This window comes from Delphinus delphis, chromosome 2, assembly GCF_949987515.2.
Source record: "Delphinus delphis chromosome 2, mDelDel1.2, whole genome shotgun sequence".
NCBI lineage: Eukaryota > Metazoa > Chordata > Mammalia > Artiodactyla > Delphinidae > Delphinus > Delphinus delphis.
The window spans coordinates 13,036,776-13,056,159 of record NC_082684.1 but is presented as its reverse complement, the minus strand read 5'-3'; the positions used below and the strand labels follow the sequence as shown (position 1 = coordinate 13,056,159).

General features: G+C 38.6%; 1 protein-coding gene across 1 annotated transcript in view; it reads right to left on the bottom strand.

The window, feature by feature from the left end:
• The window catches only part of CATSPERB (cation channel sperm associated auxiliary subunit beta), a 124,093-nt gene that overhangs the window by 39,332 nt on the left and 65,377 nt on the right, over window positions 1-19,384 (bottom strand). The window contains exons 15-16 of the mRNA XM_060001248.1: window positions 3,996-4,150; window positions 1,696-1,850 (exon numbers count right to left, since the gene is read on the bottom strand). Coding sequence (XP_059857231.1) covers window positions 1,696-1,850; window positions 3,996-4,150 — 310 coding nt within the window. The remainder of the gene's footprint in view (window positions 1-1,695; window positions 1,851-3,995; window positions 4,151-19,384) is intronic.

Sequence of the window (19,384 nt, the reverse complement as noted above, 5' to 3'; positions counted from 1 at the left end):
GAAAAAAAATCAGTAAGGATACAGAAGATTGAAAAATCACAATTAACAAGATTAATCTAACAAATAAATACTAACATTGCACTCAACAATGTATGAAATGTATAAACATAGATAATACACAATGACCAAGATAGGTTTATTCCATGACTTCAAGTCTGGTTCAGCAATAAATCCATAATATAATTTACAACATTAAGTAAAAAGTTAAAGGGAAAAAATCTATAGATAAGCTCAATAGATACAGAAGAAACATTTAAAAACAAAAATAAAACACCTGTTAAACTGAAAAAAAGATAACTGTCTATAAATGAAAAAGAGTTTTAAAAATGTATGGAAAAGATAATCCGTGATGGTGAAATGTTTAAAACATTCTTTTAAAAGTCAGGAACAAGGAAGCCCACTGTTATGGTCTGAATGTCTGTATCCCTCTAAAATTCCTATGTTGAAAACCTAAAGCCCAAAGTGATGGTATTCAGAGGTGAGGCTTTTGGGAGGTGATTTAGGTCATGAGGGTGAAGGCTTTGTGAATCAGTTTACTACCCTTTTAAAAGGGGCTCCAGAGCAATCCCCTGCCCCCTTCAACTATGCGAGGACAGGGCAAGAAGTTGGCAGTCTACAACCAGAAGAGAGCTTGCACAGAACCCAACCATGCTGGCACCCTAATCTTAGACTTCCAGTCTTCAGAACTATGAGAAATACATTTCTGTTGTTTATAAGCCATCCAGTCTTTGATATTTGATTATAGCAGCCTGAACGGACTGACACCCACTATCTTCATTTCTATTTAATGAGCTCCTAGATACTGTGACAGAAAAAAAATGTATAATATGCTAAGAAATGTTAACATGCACTAATTGATCTGGAATATCACACATCCAAAAGCCATCAAAAACAAATAGTTCTAGGTGATCACAGATACTTTTCTCAGAGGCTGAAGGTTCTACAGTCTTTGTGGAAGAAAACCCTAATACCAGCATTTGCTATATTATGTTTGATTCTTTTCCCCATCTCTACCTCTGAGTGAGCTGTCCCGTAGAGCTGGAGTTGTTGGCTATGGGACAAGATCCTAGTTGACAGCCCAAAGCATGTATAATAGATTTCAACCTGGTGGAACAGGGCTAACCACTTTGGAGATAGGTGAGTTTCTGGTAATCTGAAACTGTTTCTTTTCTGGTTGTTAGATGTGGGGGTGAGGGGTTATAGAATTTATATTGTTTTCCAAAGAAAGATTTCAGGCCTTAAAGGAAGCTTTCAGGGTCCCTGGCTCTTGCCAACATCTTCGAAGTAAGCGTTCCTCAGAACTCTGCATATCTTGCCATGCAGTATTTCTTGCAGAATGGCCTCCTCTACGTTAGATGTGCTTGTCTTTAGGACATATGACAACTGCCATGGGAGTGAACTCAGAGGATAAGCAGTATCCAGTGTAGCCCAGACATTTTTGATACTCAGGACGACAAACACACATTTCTTTAGCCTGACCAGATGGTGCTGACATAACTGGCCCCATGTTTCTCAAACTGGGGCATAGTGCAAGGCACCTTAGAGTCTATAAGTAAATGTATTTGGCCTTGCGAGGTCTCCAAAAAAGACTTACTCTCCTTGACTAGGAAGATTACTCCAAAAGATAGGCTCAAAATTTAGAATATCAATACTGGTGTGCAATCTAAGTAAAATGTGAAGATAATCAGTACCTACCTGGAGTGTATCAATTTTCCAAGGTGAATGTCATTGAATTTCTTGGTGTATATACTTTCCTTCGGTTCATTCTCGGGCACATATGCATAAAAGATCATTTCATTTAAGGTGATATACTGTGGAGCAAGGACAGTCTCAAAGCCCATGTCAGGAGCCTGGAACACGAAAAAAGAAAGTACTGAATTTAAACGAGTTTAAATTTCCATTATGGCAAAATGAAAATAAGATTTGCTTCCAGTTCACATCAAAACAATACTGCTTTGCTTATCAATAGGAGGACTAGTTCAACACATTCTGTCTGAATGTCCACGCATGTGCAAGGGAAAACACACTTTTCTGTTGAGGAGGAAAAGAAATTCTGAGTTCAGTTTAAGATTCCCACGTAGAAGACTGCAGTGGGAGATGTGAATGTCTTGTCTTGTGTGTGTGGGAGGAGTCTGGAGGCGCAGATTCTAGAATTCAGTTCCTATTTGGAGTTTTCTGTAAGCGAGGGGCAGGGAAGAACCTCTCGTCACTTGAGAGCTGCCCCCCTCGCCCCGCAATCTCACGCTGGTGACTCTGCACAGCTGCCGCTGAGTCCCCAACACTGGTGGTTCACAAGGCTTTCCCTCACTGTCAACACGGGCACCTTTGGACCAGATTTCTGACCCACAGGTCTTCTTTCCAACACACCCTTCTCTGATCCTGATCTTGTCCAGATTTGGGAACTTGCAGGGGTGAGAAGACAGGTAGGGACCAGCCCCCAGGGGGATGCTGGAGTCGCCCTTGTTGCTATGACAGGAGGAGGGGTGGTAGATGGTACAGACTGGTTGGGACGCCACCATCAAGTAGTGCCTTCCAGACCCATTTTCTGTCATGCCTTTTCCTCTGGCCTCTAAAATTTGGGAACCCACGGAGAAGAGAGAGTGGGAAACAGATGCCAGGAGAATACATGTGGGACTGAACAGATGGCTTAAGGAGTCTTGAAAATTACTGACAATGCTTTAAGGGTTCTGCATGACACTCTAGACTGGGAGTGGCAAGAACATCCCATGGAAAGAATGTGCAAGTCCAGGGAAAGGCCGCAGAATGACTGAAAGCTTGCTGCCTGATTCGATGTCTGATTCCAGTGACTAACCCGTGATGTGTGTAATTTGGGGTGAATTATTTAGCCTCCGTGCACTTCACTTTCCTTATGGGTAAAATGAGGGTAAATAATTGTTATAAAGATTAAGTGTTCATGACAGTGCCTGGCACCTAGTCGGAGCCAAATAAGGTCTAGGGATCGTTTGTATCCAGAGACATATGTATAGTTTGTTTAGGGAGAGGGAGGTCGTAATATTGAGAGTAAGTTCCTTGAACTCACTCGCCCTGAGTATAAAAACCCCCACTGGCTTTTGATTTAATAATTTAAACTTTCACATAAGAGAACTAAGACATTTCCTACAAATTGTGAAGTTAGTGAAAATTGAGGTAACTGCTTTTGTGGTTAGTGCTACCCTCCCGCTCACGTGATTTGATTTATTTCTATGCAGAGCCACACAACAGATGGGCAAATAAATACACAAGGAGTCACGTGATGGCATCTTACTGTCACTAGAAAGTTCCACTTTACTCTCTACAAATATCGCGGACAGACAGGGAAGTTAAAACACCATGTTCTGAACCGCAGTTAAAACAGAGTCATCCTTGAGTCCTCCTTTATTCTGTTTCCTTTAAGCCAAAGGGCAAGTTTTATTAAGTCCCAGTCAAAAAATAGGTTTGATTCTTCGCTGATACATTGATGAAAATTCATTATTAATTATTATTAATTCATGATTATGTGCCCCGTGATGAGTTCTTAGGCATATATACCTTCATAAGTGGCACATTATACATTAAAATTATTAGAAAAATCTGCATGAAGTATCTTCTGTGACACACATAACACCTTTCTCTGTTAGCATTAGAAAAGGAAGAAACAAGGGGGCAGGGTTAATATGAAAGAAGAAAGGTCAAATATTGGGAAAAAACAGAACTCATGTTTCTTCAAGGTCAACCTTGAGAGGCAGAGAGTCAAACCCACCATGGATCTGGGTTGGATCTAGCTTAGAATATCTGGTGGTTTGCTGTGAAGACATTTATATGAAGATATTCTGGGTGGATATAAATCTATATAGCTCTGTATGTGACTTGAAAGATTTTGGAGATGTTCCCTGATATATGGAGGTTTTTCCTTTAGTTAAATAGAGCAAAGAGCATTAATAAGAGTTTGTAAGGAAAACACTTTCCCATTTCCACTTAAAACAAGACAAACTGTTTCAATGCATTATATCACTGACCTGTCCAAAAATACCTTTAGAATTTCCAAAGGCAGCAAGTGACCCACCAGCTTCAAAATGATCCGGAGTCAGTTTATGTATGAATCCCATGTGGTCATAGTATAATGTGAAAATTTTATCAGAAATAGATCCAATTTTACTATATCTTCCTAACCCTGTTAGGAAAGGAACAGACATCTCTTGATATTGATATGATACAACTAGAGAACTTTAAAAGCTATACCTTATAAAAACTCTATTTAAACTAAGAGGTGGAAGAAGGGCTCTGAGACTCCAGAACTAGCAAAATTCATGATAGTCTTTGGTAAGTCCTTGGAAAGTCTTTTTCAAGCTCCATTTCATTACAGAACCTGTTCGCTGAAGTAGGTGAAGGACAGAGTGAGGGGGTGTCTAGAAATATAGAGGAAAAGAGGTTAGCTCCTCCGGCAGTGGGTTCTCTTCCTAACACTGAAATCAGACTCCTGAGTAGGTAGAAGGCAGTGAGAAAATAACCCTTGGGGAGGCAAGGGGGAATTATCAGTAGAGACCACTGGGTCATTAGGTATACTAGGATTAATATGTTGAACCAAACTTGGTGTTTTGCGTTTCTCTTGTGTCTTAGGGCAACGTGTTGAGAGGAACTGGCAGTCATCTGGTGATGCAGCAACATTCACTGAACCAAACACTGATCCAGACAAAGAAAGTGTCCCCTCTCCTGGATGGAGGATGGAGACAGAGTGAACGCTGAGGTTTCAGGATGCGAAAGGTTGATTTCCAACCCCTCCCCCCACCAAGCTCCCTAATCCTCCCTAGTTTCTCCTGTCCTGACCCCTAAACACTGGAGTGCCCCAGGACTCAGTTCTTAGATATCTTCTACCATTATTTCTGGAGATCTCATCCAGTTCCAGGATTTTACTTTATTTTTTTAAATTAATTTTTATTGGAGTATAGTTGCTTTACAACGTTGTGTTAGTTTTTGCTGTACAGCAAAGTGAATCAGCTATACGTATACATATATCCCCTCTTTTCTGCATTTCCTTCCCATTTAGGTCGCCACAGAGCACTGAGTAGAGTTCCCTGTGCTATACAGGAGGTTCTCATTAGTTATCTATTTTATATGTAGTAGTATATATACGTCAATCCCAATTTCGCAATTCATCCCACCTCCCCTTCCCCCCTTGATATCCATAAATTTGTTCTCTATGTCTGTGTCTCTATTTCTGCTTTCAGGATTTTAAATCCATTTTTATGTGGATGATTCCCAAATTTAAACTTCCCATCTCATTCTCTTCCCTGAACTCCAGACTTATCTAACTGCCTAATGACATCTCCATATGCATGTCAGCCAAGCATCTCACATGGAACTCATCCCAAACGGAACTCCCAATCCTCACATTAAACCCCCTCCATCCTCAGCCTTCCTCATTTCCAGTAAGGGCAACTGTGTTATTCCTGCTGCTCAGTCCAAAAACCATACAGCCATTCTTAATTCCTCTCTTCCTCTCACACCCTGTGTCTAATCCATCAGCAAATCCTACTGACGTCAGCCTCAAAAAATATATATATAGAACGCAGCCACTTCTCACCACAATCACCCTGGACAAGCCAATATATATATTTATTTATTGTGAAATTTAGAATGAGGAATGAGCTCATGCAATTATGGAGGCTGAGAAGTTCTATGATCTGCTGTCTGTAAGGTAGAGAACCAAAGGCCCAAGCACCAGGGGAGCTGATAGTGTAACTCCCAGTTGAAGCCCAAAGGCCTGAGAACTGGGTTTGTGGGGTGGGAGGGCAGGAGAAAACTGATGATGTCCAAGCTCAAGCTGGCGGGCAAGAAGCAAAAGGGGTGAATTCCTCTTGCCTCCACCTTTTTGTTCTACTTAGGCCCTTAAGAGATTGGATGATGCCCACCCATACTGAGGAGGACAGTCTATGGATTCAAATGTTAATCTCATCCAGATACACCCTCACGGCCACACACAGAAATAATGTTTAATCTGGGCACCCCTTGGCCCAGTCAAGCTGACACATCAAATTAACCATTACAATTGTTAAGGTTCAATATGCCATATTTCATCTATAAACATAAGATACACTTTTTTTTCCTTCACATTTTCACATCGTGGAAATGGAGATATTTTATAATTGATCTGTCTTATAATCATTGTCCAATAGGTGGCACTCACGCCATAATAGTCAGTTGGCTACACATGTATTATACTTTGTCTCCGCTCTTTATACTGTCATCACTTTACTGAATCACTGGTATAATACATGCTGAGCTTTAATGCTGCTTAAAATGCCTTAAAATATTACATTATAATCTGGTATTGAAACAAAATTATTATGGGTTCAGCAAGAGAGAAAAACAAAGCAGGGCATAGATTTATCAATAAAGCAAAAGTCGCTAAAGAATTACCACACTGCCATATTTTCTTGTAGAACAATCACCAGGTATTTTATAAGACCTAAGAAAAAAGAAACCTACAAGTAGATGAAATGACATTATGTTTTACTATGGAGATACACATGAAATTATTGCCTTATCACACGGAACGCTGGGGAAATGTCAGCACAGTCCATGCATCATCCACGATCACTGTTAAAACACTGTGTTAAAGTTTAATTGGAAGAGTTTTTCCTTTCTTTGTGTTAATAGAACAAAGTGCATCTTACACTCAATGAAGCTCACATTTGATGAAATATGTTTACAACATTCTTCTGTTGGTTTTGCATATGAACAACTAGTTGAGTTGGTTCTTAGGTAATATTTTTCTCTGAAAGTTCTTTAAAAGAATATGTGATATTCATTGTTGTAGCAGAAAAATCCAAGGCTGCCTTGATGTTTTGCTGTGCTTTAAAAATTCTTTTTTTTCTTGGCTGCATTTGATCTTCATTGCTGTGCACGGGCTTTCTCTAGTTGCGGCGAGTGTAGGCTCTTCTTCGTTGTGATGTGCGGGCTTCTCACTGTGGTGGCTTCTCTTGTTGCAGAGCATGGGCTCAGTAGTTGTGGCTCATGGGCCCTAGAACGTGCAGACTTCAGTAGTTGTGGTGCACGGGCTCTAGAGCACAGGCTCAGTAGTTGTGGCACACAGGCTTAGTTGCTCAGCGGCATGTGGGATCTTCCCAGACCAGGACTCAAACCTGTGTCCCCTGCATTGGCAGGCGGATTCTTAACCACTGTGCCACCAGGGGAGTCCCTGGCTTTACATTTTCTATTTCAAATAATTCAGAAGTGTTTTTGCTTTTATTATTGGTTTTGCTTTTAGTGAAAAAAATTAATGTTTTATCAATTTTGGTTTCCTTTATTCTTCCTATTTTCAGTATTTATACATCCATTCATTCATATCAGAGGGGTACAATGTGCCAGGAAGAGAAATACAGAGCCACCACCTTTGTTCATCACTGAAAATCCCTACCACTTGCAATTTCTCAATCTTTAGCATCTATATTTGTCATCTGAGATTCTTTCTAATTATTTATTCATTCTATATGTGGACATGTTTCTATAGTTTATATCTATAATTTTTAATAATTTATATTGCCAATTTAGTTTAGTTTTCTGAGGTATTAAATATTTTTACTATTTTCAAAGTAATCTTGCTTAGTCTATGTTGACTTCTGTTTCATAATATGTGTTTATTCTCTATTTGCCCATTCCCCTGGATCCATTCTCAGACTTCCTCTTCCCTATTTGGTGCACTGAAAGGCTCACCCCTGTGTATTTCAATACTTCCACTCTGTTTCCAGCTGGATTCTGAATGGGTTTGGCCAGTGAAAGGCACTAGCAGGAGATAATAACAAGGGAAGGAAAGAGAAGTCTGTCTGTCTATCTATCAATCTATCTATCATCTATTTATTTGCATTACCCCTTTAACTAAAGGGACTGTAATGGCTTTCTTCCATTGCTAGTCTCTGGGTATTTTATATTATTATTGGTTCCTTTAACTCTGTCTACCATTCTGCAAATAATTCCCTTATAAAGGCTCTTCAGGTGAAACACTTGAGTGGTATTAGGTTCTTGCCAGGATTATTACTGATACAGTATTTTTTTTTTTTTTTACCAGACATGTCCCTAGAAACAGTATCAAAATGGGATTCTGGGACTGAGTAGCTTATACATTTAAGGAATGCAAAGATGTCTTGTTATGCCTGGCAGATATTGTGAACTGGCAATCCGTACCAAGCACAGGCAACACAATTACTCAAATTATATTGGATGGAGTAGGTCTGTGGAGGGCAAGACTTCAGGTGATCAAATCGGGTGGCTGTGCTTGATTACAATAACAATCATAGTTTTTAGTATGACTTATTAGATGTATTAGAAAGCTTAACAAAAACAATAACAACAACAACAAAAAAAAACAATAACAACAACAAAACAACAAACTTATGACCTTGAATATCCAGCTCAAGGCCAGTGTAGAGAACCTGACAGCTGTATGGGGAAGAGGGAACCTTACCTCACCACACACAAAATCAGGAATTTTAAACAGACCTATATAAGCAATCTAAAATAATTAATCTCCTAGAAGAAAACAGGAGAATATCTTCATAAGTTTGGGATAGACAAAGATTCCTTAAACAGGATATAGAAAGCAAGAAGCACTAACTATAAAGAAAAGGCTGAGAAATTGATCATCTAAAAATTAATAATTTTGGACTTCCCTGATGGCGCAGTGGTTGGGAGTCTTGCCTGCTCGTGCAGGGGACGCGGGTTTGAGTCCTGGTCCGGGAAGATTCCACGTGCTGCGGAGCAGCTTGGCCCGTGTGCTGCAACTACTGAGCCTACGCTCTAGAGCCTGCGAGCCACAAATACGGACCCCGTATGACACAACTACTGAAGCCTGCACGCCTAGAGCCCGTGCTTCACAACAAGAGAAGCCACCGAAATGAGAAGCCCATGCACCACGAAGAGTAGCCCCCGCTTGATGCAACTAGAGAAAAGCCTATTTAGCCACGGAGACCCAGTGCAGCCAAAAATAAATAAATAAATTTATTTTTAAAAAAATTAATAATTTTGTTCATCCCAAGACACCATGAAAAGAATAAAAATTACAAGCCACTAATTGGGAAAAGATGTTTGCAAATTATATTTCTAAAAAAGGACTCATATCCGTAATACATTAAAAACTCATACAAATCAATAAGAAAAAAGGCAATCCAATAAAATTTTATTAAAAAGACTTGAAGAGATAATTGACAAAAAATGATACAAAGATTGGCCAGTGAGGGACTTCTCTGGTGGCGTAGTGGTTAAGAATCCGCCTGCCATTGCAGGGGACACGGGTTCGATCCCTGGTCCAGGAAGATCCCACATGCTGTGGAGCAAGTAAGCCTGTGTGCCACAACTACTGAGCCTGCACTCTAGAGCCCACGAGCCACAACTACTGAGCCCACGTGCCACAACTACTGAAGACTGCACGCCCTAGAGCCTGAGCACTGCAACTACTGAAGCCCCCGCGCCTAGAGCCCATGCTCCGCAACAAAGAGAAGCCACCGCAACGAGAAGCCCGCGCACCGCAACGAAGAGTAGCCCCCGCTCGCCACAACTAGAGAAAGCCCGTGTGCAGCAACGAAGACCCAACGCAGACAAAAAATAAATAAAATTTTTAAAAAAAGATTGGCCAGTGAACATGTGAAAATGTGCTCAACATTATTATTCGTGGAAACTAAATCTTCAATGAGATACCATTACACACTCACCATAATGGCTTACTATTTAAAAGACAATACTAAGTGTTGGCCAGAAGAGGGAGCAACTGGAATTCCTTCATATTGCTGGTGGGACAGTAAATTGATAAAATCACATTGGAAAAATATTGGCAGCATTTAATATTTTTTCTCACAAAAACTAAACAAACATATACTTTATGATGTAGTAATTCCATTCTGACATTTATACCCAACAGAAATGAAAGCTCTGTCTAGCAAAAGACTTACACAAGAATGTTCATAACTGCTTTATTTGTAATAGGCTCCAAATGGAAGCAACTCAAATACCTACCAGCAGTGGAATGGATAAATAAATTGTTGTATATTCAGACCATGGAGGACCACGCAGCAGTGAAAAAGAGCAAATTACTAATACTTGTAACAATATGGAGGAATCTCAAAGTCATAATATTGACTGGAAAAAGTCAGACATTAAATATATACCACAGGGGTTTCCCTGGTGGCGCAGTGGTTGAGAGTCCACCTGCCGATGCAGGGGACATGGGTTCATGCCCTGGTCTGGGAAAATCCCACAGGCCGCGGAGCGGCTGGGCCCGTGAGCCATGGCTGCTGAGCCTGTGCGTCCGGAGCCGCCTGTGCTCCGCAACGGGAGACGCCACAACAGTGAGAGCCCGCGAACTGCAAAAAAAAAAAAAAAAAAAAAAAAAAAAAAAATATATATATATATATATATATATACCACATAATTCTATTTATATGAAGTTCACAACCAGGCAAAACTAATCTATGGCATTAGAAGTCAGGATAATGGCTACCCTTAGAAGTATACTGACAAGAAAGGGCATGTGGGACCTTTCCAAAGTACTGGGAATGTTCCATAGCTTGCTCTACTTTCCAACCCCTCCCAATGATACTGATAGTTATTTTTGTTTATTTCACAGTCACAGGATGCCTGACCACCAGAATTCTAAATGCTACTACTGCACACCTTCTGTCTCAACAAATGATTCAGACAAATTAACCACAAGATTAACCTTGATACCAACATAAATTGAACAAAATTTTATTGACAGAAACGAGAATAAACATTGTGGGGAAGATCTGAGGGACTAGAATCAGAATTTTGTGCTCTCTACTTATCCTTGAATAAGGAAGGACCATTGAGGAGATATTATGATGGTAAAACTGTTCCTGCTGGCGAGCATCAAGGACGCAGGATCAAGGCCTTAGAAACCATGCTTTATGAAGTCATATCAGAAACCTTTAGAAAGCTTGTTGTTTAGAATCATATCATAGACTTACAAGACCAGAAGAACCTGGTTTTAAGCTTGGACAGTCAAGAATGCTGGCAATGTTAAAAACAAAGAAACAAACAAAACCCCCCAGACCCATTCTTGTCTTGGAGACAATTAGTATATTTCCTACTCTGGTTATACCTAATCAGGTATCTCCAAGTTTACCCAATCTCCAAACTTACCCAATGATCTATAAAAGTGTACTTGAACATTGGGAGATCTACCTTCGGGGAAACTGTATTTCTTTTTTTTTTTTAAACCTTTATTGGAGTATAATTGCTTTCCAATGTGTTAGTTTCTGCTGTACCACAAAGTGAATCAGCTATATGTATACAAACATCCCCATATCCCCTCCCTTGTGAGCCTCCCTCCCACCCTCCCCATCCCACCTCTCTAGGTCATCACAAAGCATGGAGCTGATCTCCCTGTGCTATGCGGTAGCTTCCTATTAGGGGAAGGGGAAGCTGGGATGAAGTGAGAAAATAGCATTGACATATATACACTACCAAATGTAAAATGGATGGCTAGTAGGAGACTAGTAGTGAAGGTAGATCTTCCTTGCCTATTAAGTTATTGAATTTCAGCATTATTTTTTCACAATTGGTAGTTTTATTATCTCATGAACACCTGAAAAAATGAACCTTAAAATGTATGAAAAATATAAACCTCTCTGAAGAAAACATTAAGAGTAAAGCTTCATGCTCATGAATTAGGCAATGGTTTCTTAGATAAGACAGCAAAATCACAAACAACAAAAGGAAAAAGAGATTGGACTTGGTTAAAATTTAAAACGTTTGTGCCACAAAAAAACACCATCAGGAATGTAAAAAATGCATAGAATGAGAGAAAATACATGCAAATCATATATCTCTTAAGGGACTTACATTCAGAATATATAAAGTACTTTCATAACTCACCAATAAAAAAACAATTAACTCAATTTTAAATTGGCAAAGGATTTGAATAAGTATTTCTCCAAAGAAGATATATTAGTGACCAATAAACACATGGAAAGATTCTTAATATCATTAGTCATTAGAGAAATGCAAATCAAAACCACGAGATACAATTTCCCATCCACTACAGTAACTAAAATTTTAAAAAGACAGATAATAATAAGTGTTGGGGAGGATGTAGAGAAATAATCCTCATACATTGCTGGTGGGAATGTAAAATGGTACAGCCATAGTTTGACAGTTCTTCAAAACGTTAAACATAGAGTTACCATACGACCTAGCAATGAGAATCCTAAGTATATACCCAAAAGAACTGAGAGCATATGTCTACACAAAACTTGTACACAGATGTTCATAATAGTATTATTCATAATAGCCAAAACAGTGTAAAAAACATCAAATGTCCATCAACCCAAATATCCTGATGAATGGATAAACAAAATGTGCCAAATCCATATAATAAAGTATTATTCATCCATAAAAAGGAATGACGTACTGATATATGCTACAACATGGATGAGACTTGAAGACATATTAAATCAATAAGTCAGTCACAAAAGGACAAATACTGTATGATTCTACTTATATGGGGTATCTAGAGTGGTCAGATTCAGAGAGACAGAAAGTAGTTGCCTGGGGCTGGAGGGAAGAGAGAATGGAGAGTTATTGTTTAATGGCTATGGAGTTTAAGTTTAGAAAGATGGAAACATTCTGGAGGGAGATGGATGGTGATGATGGTTGCACAACAATGTGAATATACCTAATGCTACTGAGCCATACCCCTAAAAGAAATTGAAATGTTAAAATCTGTGTTGTGTATATTTTAACAAATAAATAAATTGGAGTAAACAAAACCACCAGCAGGAATCAACAACAACAACAAAAGAACCATATTATGCCAAAAGGTAGAAAAGTATGAGCTAAGGAAAGGAAGAGAAACTTCTGATGTAACAGGTCACACTACTCTGTCTAACCCTTTAAAGCAATATAGAGAGAAGGAAGGTAAATCAACAAAATCCTGAGGACTCTCAGTAATATCCTCCTAAGGAGACAGAGGTTGACAGTGGATGAGATGGTTTCCAAAGGAAAAGCAAAGGGAAAAACCAGCCCTCTTAAGTGAAGTCAGGTTCACCACCTTCCAAGGTCCTTTACTGAGTTGAGGGAATGAATTAAGTGCTACCTAGATGAGGTGAAGCAAACAGTCTCAAGAATAATTTACCCACATTGCATCAGAGCAAACTGAAGATCTACCAGTGCTGTACGCTTTAGTGATGAACCAGAGAAAAAGAGGAGGAGGAGGAAGAGAAGGAGGAGAAGATGTGAGGGAGGAAAGGGGTAAAGAAGAAGGTAGAATAGGGGAGGGAAGGGGAGAGGAAAAGGCAGAATAGGAAGGCACTGATAGCATATAAGAGATATAAAGAATCCAGTCGGACAAAGCATATCCCAAGATAAGGTAAAATTTCCTCTGTATTTTGCATCAAAAGACTTTAATGAATTAATAGATTCAACAAGACAAGATCTCAAAGCCTCAATAACTGAATGACAACATGAAAAGGCAGATCATAGAGATAGAGAAATAAATTGAGAGCCATGTCCCTTTATCATTCTAGGCTCCAAGACAGGTTAACAAAATTTAACTGTGTTGGAAGCAGGGAGGCATCTGTCAATAAGATCAATCAATATGAATTTTTCCTTTCAACTGTGCAAACTGAGAGGAGCTATGTAGGCTTGATCAATGACATCAATGACGAAATTTGACATCAATGACAAAATTACCAAACCAAGTAAATGGAGAGCCATATATCATTTACCCACCTCCACCTCTTACAAGCTGTGTGACTTTATTTTTTTTATTTTTATAAATTTATTTATTTATTTATTTATGGCTGCACTGGGTCTTCATTGCTGTACATGGGCTTTCTCTAGTTGCGGTGAGCGGGGGCTACTCTTCGTTGCAGTGCGCAGGCTTCTCACTGCGGTGGTTTCCTGTTGCGGAGCATGGGCTCTAGGCACATGGGCTTCAGTAGTTGTGGCTCGTGGGCTCTAGAGCGCAGCCTCAGTAGTTGTGGTACACAGGCTTCCTTGCTCCGTGGCATGTGGGATCTTCCCGGACCAGGGCTCGAACCCGTGTCCCCTGCATTGGCAAGCAGATTCTTAACCACTGCACCACCAGGGAAGCCCAAGCTGTGTGAGTTTAATCATATCAATTTAAACTGTAAAAGTAATTTAACATTACCTATTTCAACTTGGTTGTTGTGAATATTAAATGAGATGATATTTGTAACATGCTGAGTACAACTATAGTAGCTCAGTGAGTGGGAGCTATTATTATTTGTCTTTGGGAGGGTAAAAAAAATCACTGAAATTGTAAATGAGAATAAAGCATGATGTTTCAGAGTCCCCCTGCTTTAGGGTTGTTCATAGGATCCTATTTTTGTAGATCCTAAAAATCCATCATCACCACACACACCCCCCACCAGAGGATTTTGGGAAGATGGGATGTACTAGAAATCTCTCTCCTCACTTGGACAACAATTGCACTGGAAGAATCTATCTGATGTAATAGTTTGGGAACTCTGGAGTCTATTGAAGGCTTGCAACTTCCAGAGGAAGACTCGGGTAGTAAATTGTGGTTAATTTCAGCCCTTAGCACAGTAGAAGCTACCCATCCTCCACCTCTAGCCTCAGGGCAGGCAGTCATGCATGTGTTCCTGGGGCTGTTGCACACAGCTTCCAGGAGCCAGTGTGGGCAAAAAGGACCTTGTTCTCCAAATATTGGGGATCTGTGCTCTGTTTGCTGATTGCAGCTTCTTATCACAGAGGTGCAGACAAAAAGGAGGGTGGCCATTCTTGTTGCACCTCTTTCAGTGTTGCAAGTCCACTCCCCACTGGCTGAAATGACTTCCAGGGAATTTAAAGGTCTGAGCCCTTCCCCCTTATCTACCCCATCATTTGTCTCTTTTTTTTCCCTTTTGGGAACCAGACATTAAAGACTAGGACATTTGAGGTATTATCAAAAAGACAAGAGGCAACAAGTGTTGGTGAAGATGTGGAGAAAAGAGAGCACTGTTGGTGGGAATGTAAATTGGTGCAGCCACTGTGGAAAACAGTGTGAAGACTCCACAAAAATCAAAAATAAAACTACCGTATGATTCAGTGATTCAACTTTTGGGTATATATCCACAGGAAATGAAATCACTATCTCAAAGAGATATCTGCATCCCCATTTTCAATGCAGCATTATTCAGAATAATCAAGACAGGAAAACAACCTAAGTGTTCACCAACAGATGAATGGATAAAGAAAATGTGGTATATATACACAATAGAATATTATTTGGCCATTAAAAAGAAGGAAACCCTGCCATTTGCAACAATGGATGAAACAGAAGGCATTATGCTAAGTGAAATAAGTCAAAGAAAGACAAATGCTGTATGACCTCACTTATATGTAGAATCTATTAAAAAGTCAAACTAATAGAAATTGAGAGCAGAATGGTGGTTGCCAGGAGTGTGGTGGCAGGGGAATGGGGAATGGGTAATTGGTAAAGGTGGTTGAAGGGGACAAATTTCCAATTATAAGATGAATAAGTTCTGAGGATGCAACATACAGTACAGTGACACAGTTAACAATACTATACATATATTTGAAAGTTGCTAGGAGGGTAAGTCTAAAAAGTTCTCATCACACAAAAAAATTATAACTATGTAAGATGACTGATGTGTTAACTAACCTTATTGTGATAATCATTTTGCAATATATACATATATTAAATCGTTACACTGTACATCTTAAACTTACACAATATTATGTCAATTATATCTCAGTAAAGCTCGGGAGAAAGACTAGGACATTCAAAAGCAACTGCATACACAAGGAAAATTTAGAAACTGACCACATACACTTGGGGAAAGGTACAGGCTCAGGAAAGACCTAAGAAGGTCTTGAGTTTACATCTCAGGCTAATCCTTGGCACAGAGACAGCCCACAACAATAAAAAAACAAAAACATTAACAACAAAAAAGCAAACCCTGGGGAAGGGGGAGAATCTGACTTCCAGATCTACTATATTATTAGATTCAAATGTCCAGTATTCAACAAAAAAATCACAAGGCATACAAAAAAAAACAGAAAATATAGCCCATTCAAAGGAAAAAATTAAATCAACAGAAATGTTCCATCTTAAAGATATTCAAAAAACTAAAGGAAGATGTGGAAAAAGTCAAGAAAATAATACATGAACAAAATGGAAATATCAATAAACAGATAGAAAAACTAAAAGAACCAAAAAGAAATTCTACAGCTGAAAAAGCACAATAACTGAAATTAAAAATTTGCTAGAGGGGGGCTTCCCTGGTGGCGCAGTGGTTGAGAGTCCGCTTGCCAATGCAAGGGACAGGGGTTCATGCCCTGGTCCGGGAAGATCCCACATGCCACGGAGCGGGTCTAGGCCTGTGAGCCATGGCCGCTGAGCCTGCGCATCCGGAGCCTGTGCTCTGCAACGTGAGAGGCCACAACAGTGAGAGGCCCGCGTACTGCAAAAAAAAAAAAAATTTGCTAGAGGGATTGAAAGGTAGAAGAATCAGTTAATTTGAAAATAGGACAATGAAAATTAGCGAGTCTGAGGAACAGAAAGAAAAATCATTGAAGCAAAGTGAATAATGGTTTGTAAGTGTACTTGTGTTTTCTATATGATTTAAGAGACTAATACATTTAAAGAAAAAAATGATTAATGTAAAAGCTAGTATTACTTACTGTTAACTTGGGTTTGTAACTCCAAATCTCATTTTCTACATAATTTAGGAGACTTATGCATTTAAAAGAATTACTAATTTATGTTTGGAGGCACACAATGTATAAGGATGTAATTTTGTGACATCAACAGCTGAAACAACAGTAGTTGGAGACTTCAATACCCCACTCACAATTATGGACAGAACACCGGACAGAAGATAGGTAATGACATCAAGTACTTAAACAGTGCAGTAAACCAACTGGATCTAATAGACATACACAGAACATTCCACCCAACAACAGTACATACACTTCTTAAGGGCATATGGAACAATTTCCAGGACAGACCATATGTTATACCACAAATTAAGTTTCAACAGACTTAAGAAGATAAATATCACACAAAGTATCTCCTCTGATCACAAGGAGATGAAGTTAAAAATTAATAACAAAGAAAACTGGAAATTCACAAAATTGTGGAAACTAAACAACACTCATTTGAACTAGCAACCTACCAAAGAAGAAATCACAAGGGAAATTGTAAAATACCTACAGACAAATGAAAATGAAAATACAATATACCAAAACTTATGGGATGAAGTGAAAGTGGTGCTAAGGGGGAGATTTATTACTCTAAATATTTACATTAAAAATAAGGAAGAGAGCTTCCCTGGTGGCACAGTGGTTGAGAGTCCGCCTGCCAATGCAGGGGACACGGGTTCGTGCCCCGGTACGGGAGGATCCCACATGCCGTGGAGCGGCTGGGCCCATGAGCCATGGCGGCTGAGCCTACGCGTCCGGAGCCTGTGCTCCGCAACGGGAGAGGCCACAACAGTGAGAGGAAGAAATGAGTGAAGGGAGCCAAAAAGTACAAACTTCCAACTATAAAATAAATAAGTCATGGAGATGTACAGGAATACCTAGGAGATACTGCAAGTTTGTTTCTAGGCCAACACAATAAAGCAAATATTGCAATAAAGCAAGTCACATGGATTTTTTGGTTTCCCAGTGTATATAAAAGTTACGTTTACACTAGACTGTAGTCTATTAAGGGTGTAATAGTATTATGCCTTTAAAACAATGTATATACCTTAATTTAAAAATACTTTATCACTGAAAAATGCTAACCATCATCTGAAAATGGATGGTTGCTACAAACCTTCAGTTCGTTAAAAAAAAGCGATATTGCAAAGTGCAATAAAGCTAAGCACAATAAAATTACATATACCTGTAATGTACAGCATGGTTACTATAGTTAATAATACTGTATTACATATGTGAAAGTTGCTCAGAAAGTAGATCTTAAAGTTCTCATGACAAGAAAAAAAAATCTGTAACTATGTATGGTGATGGATGTTAACCAGACTTATTGTGGTAATCATTTTGCAATGTCTACAAATATAAAATCATTATGTTGTATACCTAAAACTAATATAACATTATATGTCAATTATACCTCAATTAAAATTGTTAAAACAAAAACCAAGAAATTTCTCAAATCAACAATTTAACTTTAAAACTTAAGGAACTAGAAAAAGAAGAACAAAGTAAACCAAAAGCTAGCAAGGAAAAAGGAAATAATAAAGATTAGAGCAGAGATAAATGGAATAGAGAGTCAAAAAACAAGACAGAAAATCAATAAAATCAAAAGTTGATTCTTTGAAAAGATCAATAAACCTTTACCTAGATGAACTGAGAAAAAAAGAAAGACGACTCAAATTACTAAAATCAGAAGTGAAAGTGAGAACATTACTGCTACTTCTACAGAAGTATAAAGGATTATAAGAGAGTATTATAAACAACTGTACACCAGCAAATTGGATAAGCTAAATAAAATGGAAAAATTCCTAGAAAAAAATCCCTAACAGATGAAGTAAATCGTGAAGAAATAGAAGATCTGAATAGACCTGAAACTAGTAAGGAGATTGAATTAGTAATAAAAAATCTCTCAACAAAGAAAAGCCCTGGACCTGATGGCTTCACTGGTGAATTCAACAAAACATTTAAAGAAGAGCTAATACTGATCCTTCTCAAACTTTTCCAAAAAATTGAAAAGGAGGGAACATTTCCCAACTCATTCCATGAAGCCAGTGTTATCCTGATACCAAAGTCAAACAAAAACACTATCAAAACAGAAAACAGAAAACTGTAGACCAATATCCCTGATGAGTAATGATGCAAAAATCCTCAACAAAATACTAGCACACAGAATTCAGCAGCCCATTAAAAGGATTATTCATCATGACTAAGTAGGGTTTATTCCTGTAATGCAAGGAACATTGAATGCAAACAACATATGAAAACTGATTAATGTAGTATACCACATTAACAGAATGAAAGAAAAAAACCCACAACATCATCTTAACTGATACAAAAGAGCATTTGACAAAATTCAACATACTTTCATGATAAAACTTAACAGACTAGAAATAGAAAAAAACTATGGGAGGTGGTGAGTGGGATGAATTGGGAGGTTGGGATTGAGATATATACACTATTGATACTATGTATAAAATAGATAACTAATGAGAACCTACTGTATAGCACAGGGAACTCTACTCAGTGCTCTATGGTGACCTAAATGAGAAGGAAATCCAAAAAAGAGGGGATATATGTATATGTATAGCTGATTCACCTTGCTGTACAGTGTAAACTAATACAATATTGTAAAACAACTATACTTCAATAAAAATTATAAAAAAAAGAAGAAAACTAACTAAACATAATGAAAACCATATATGAGAAA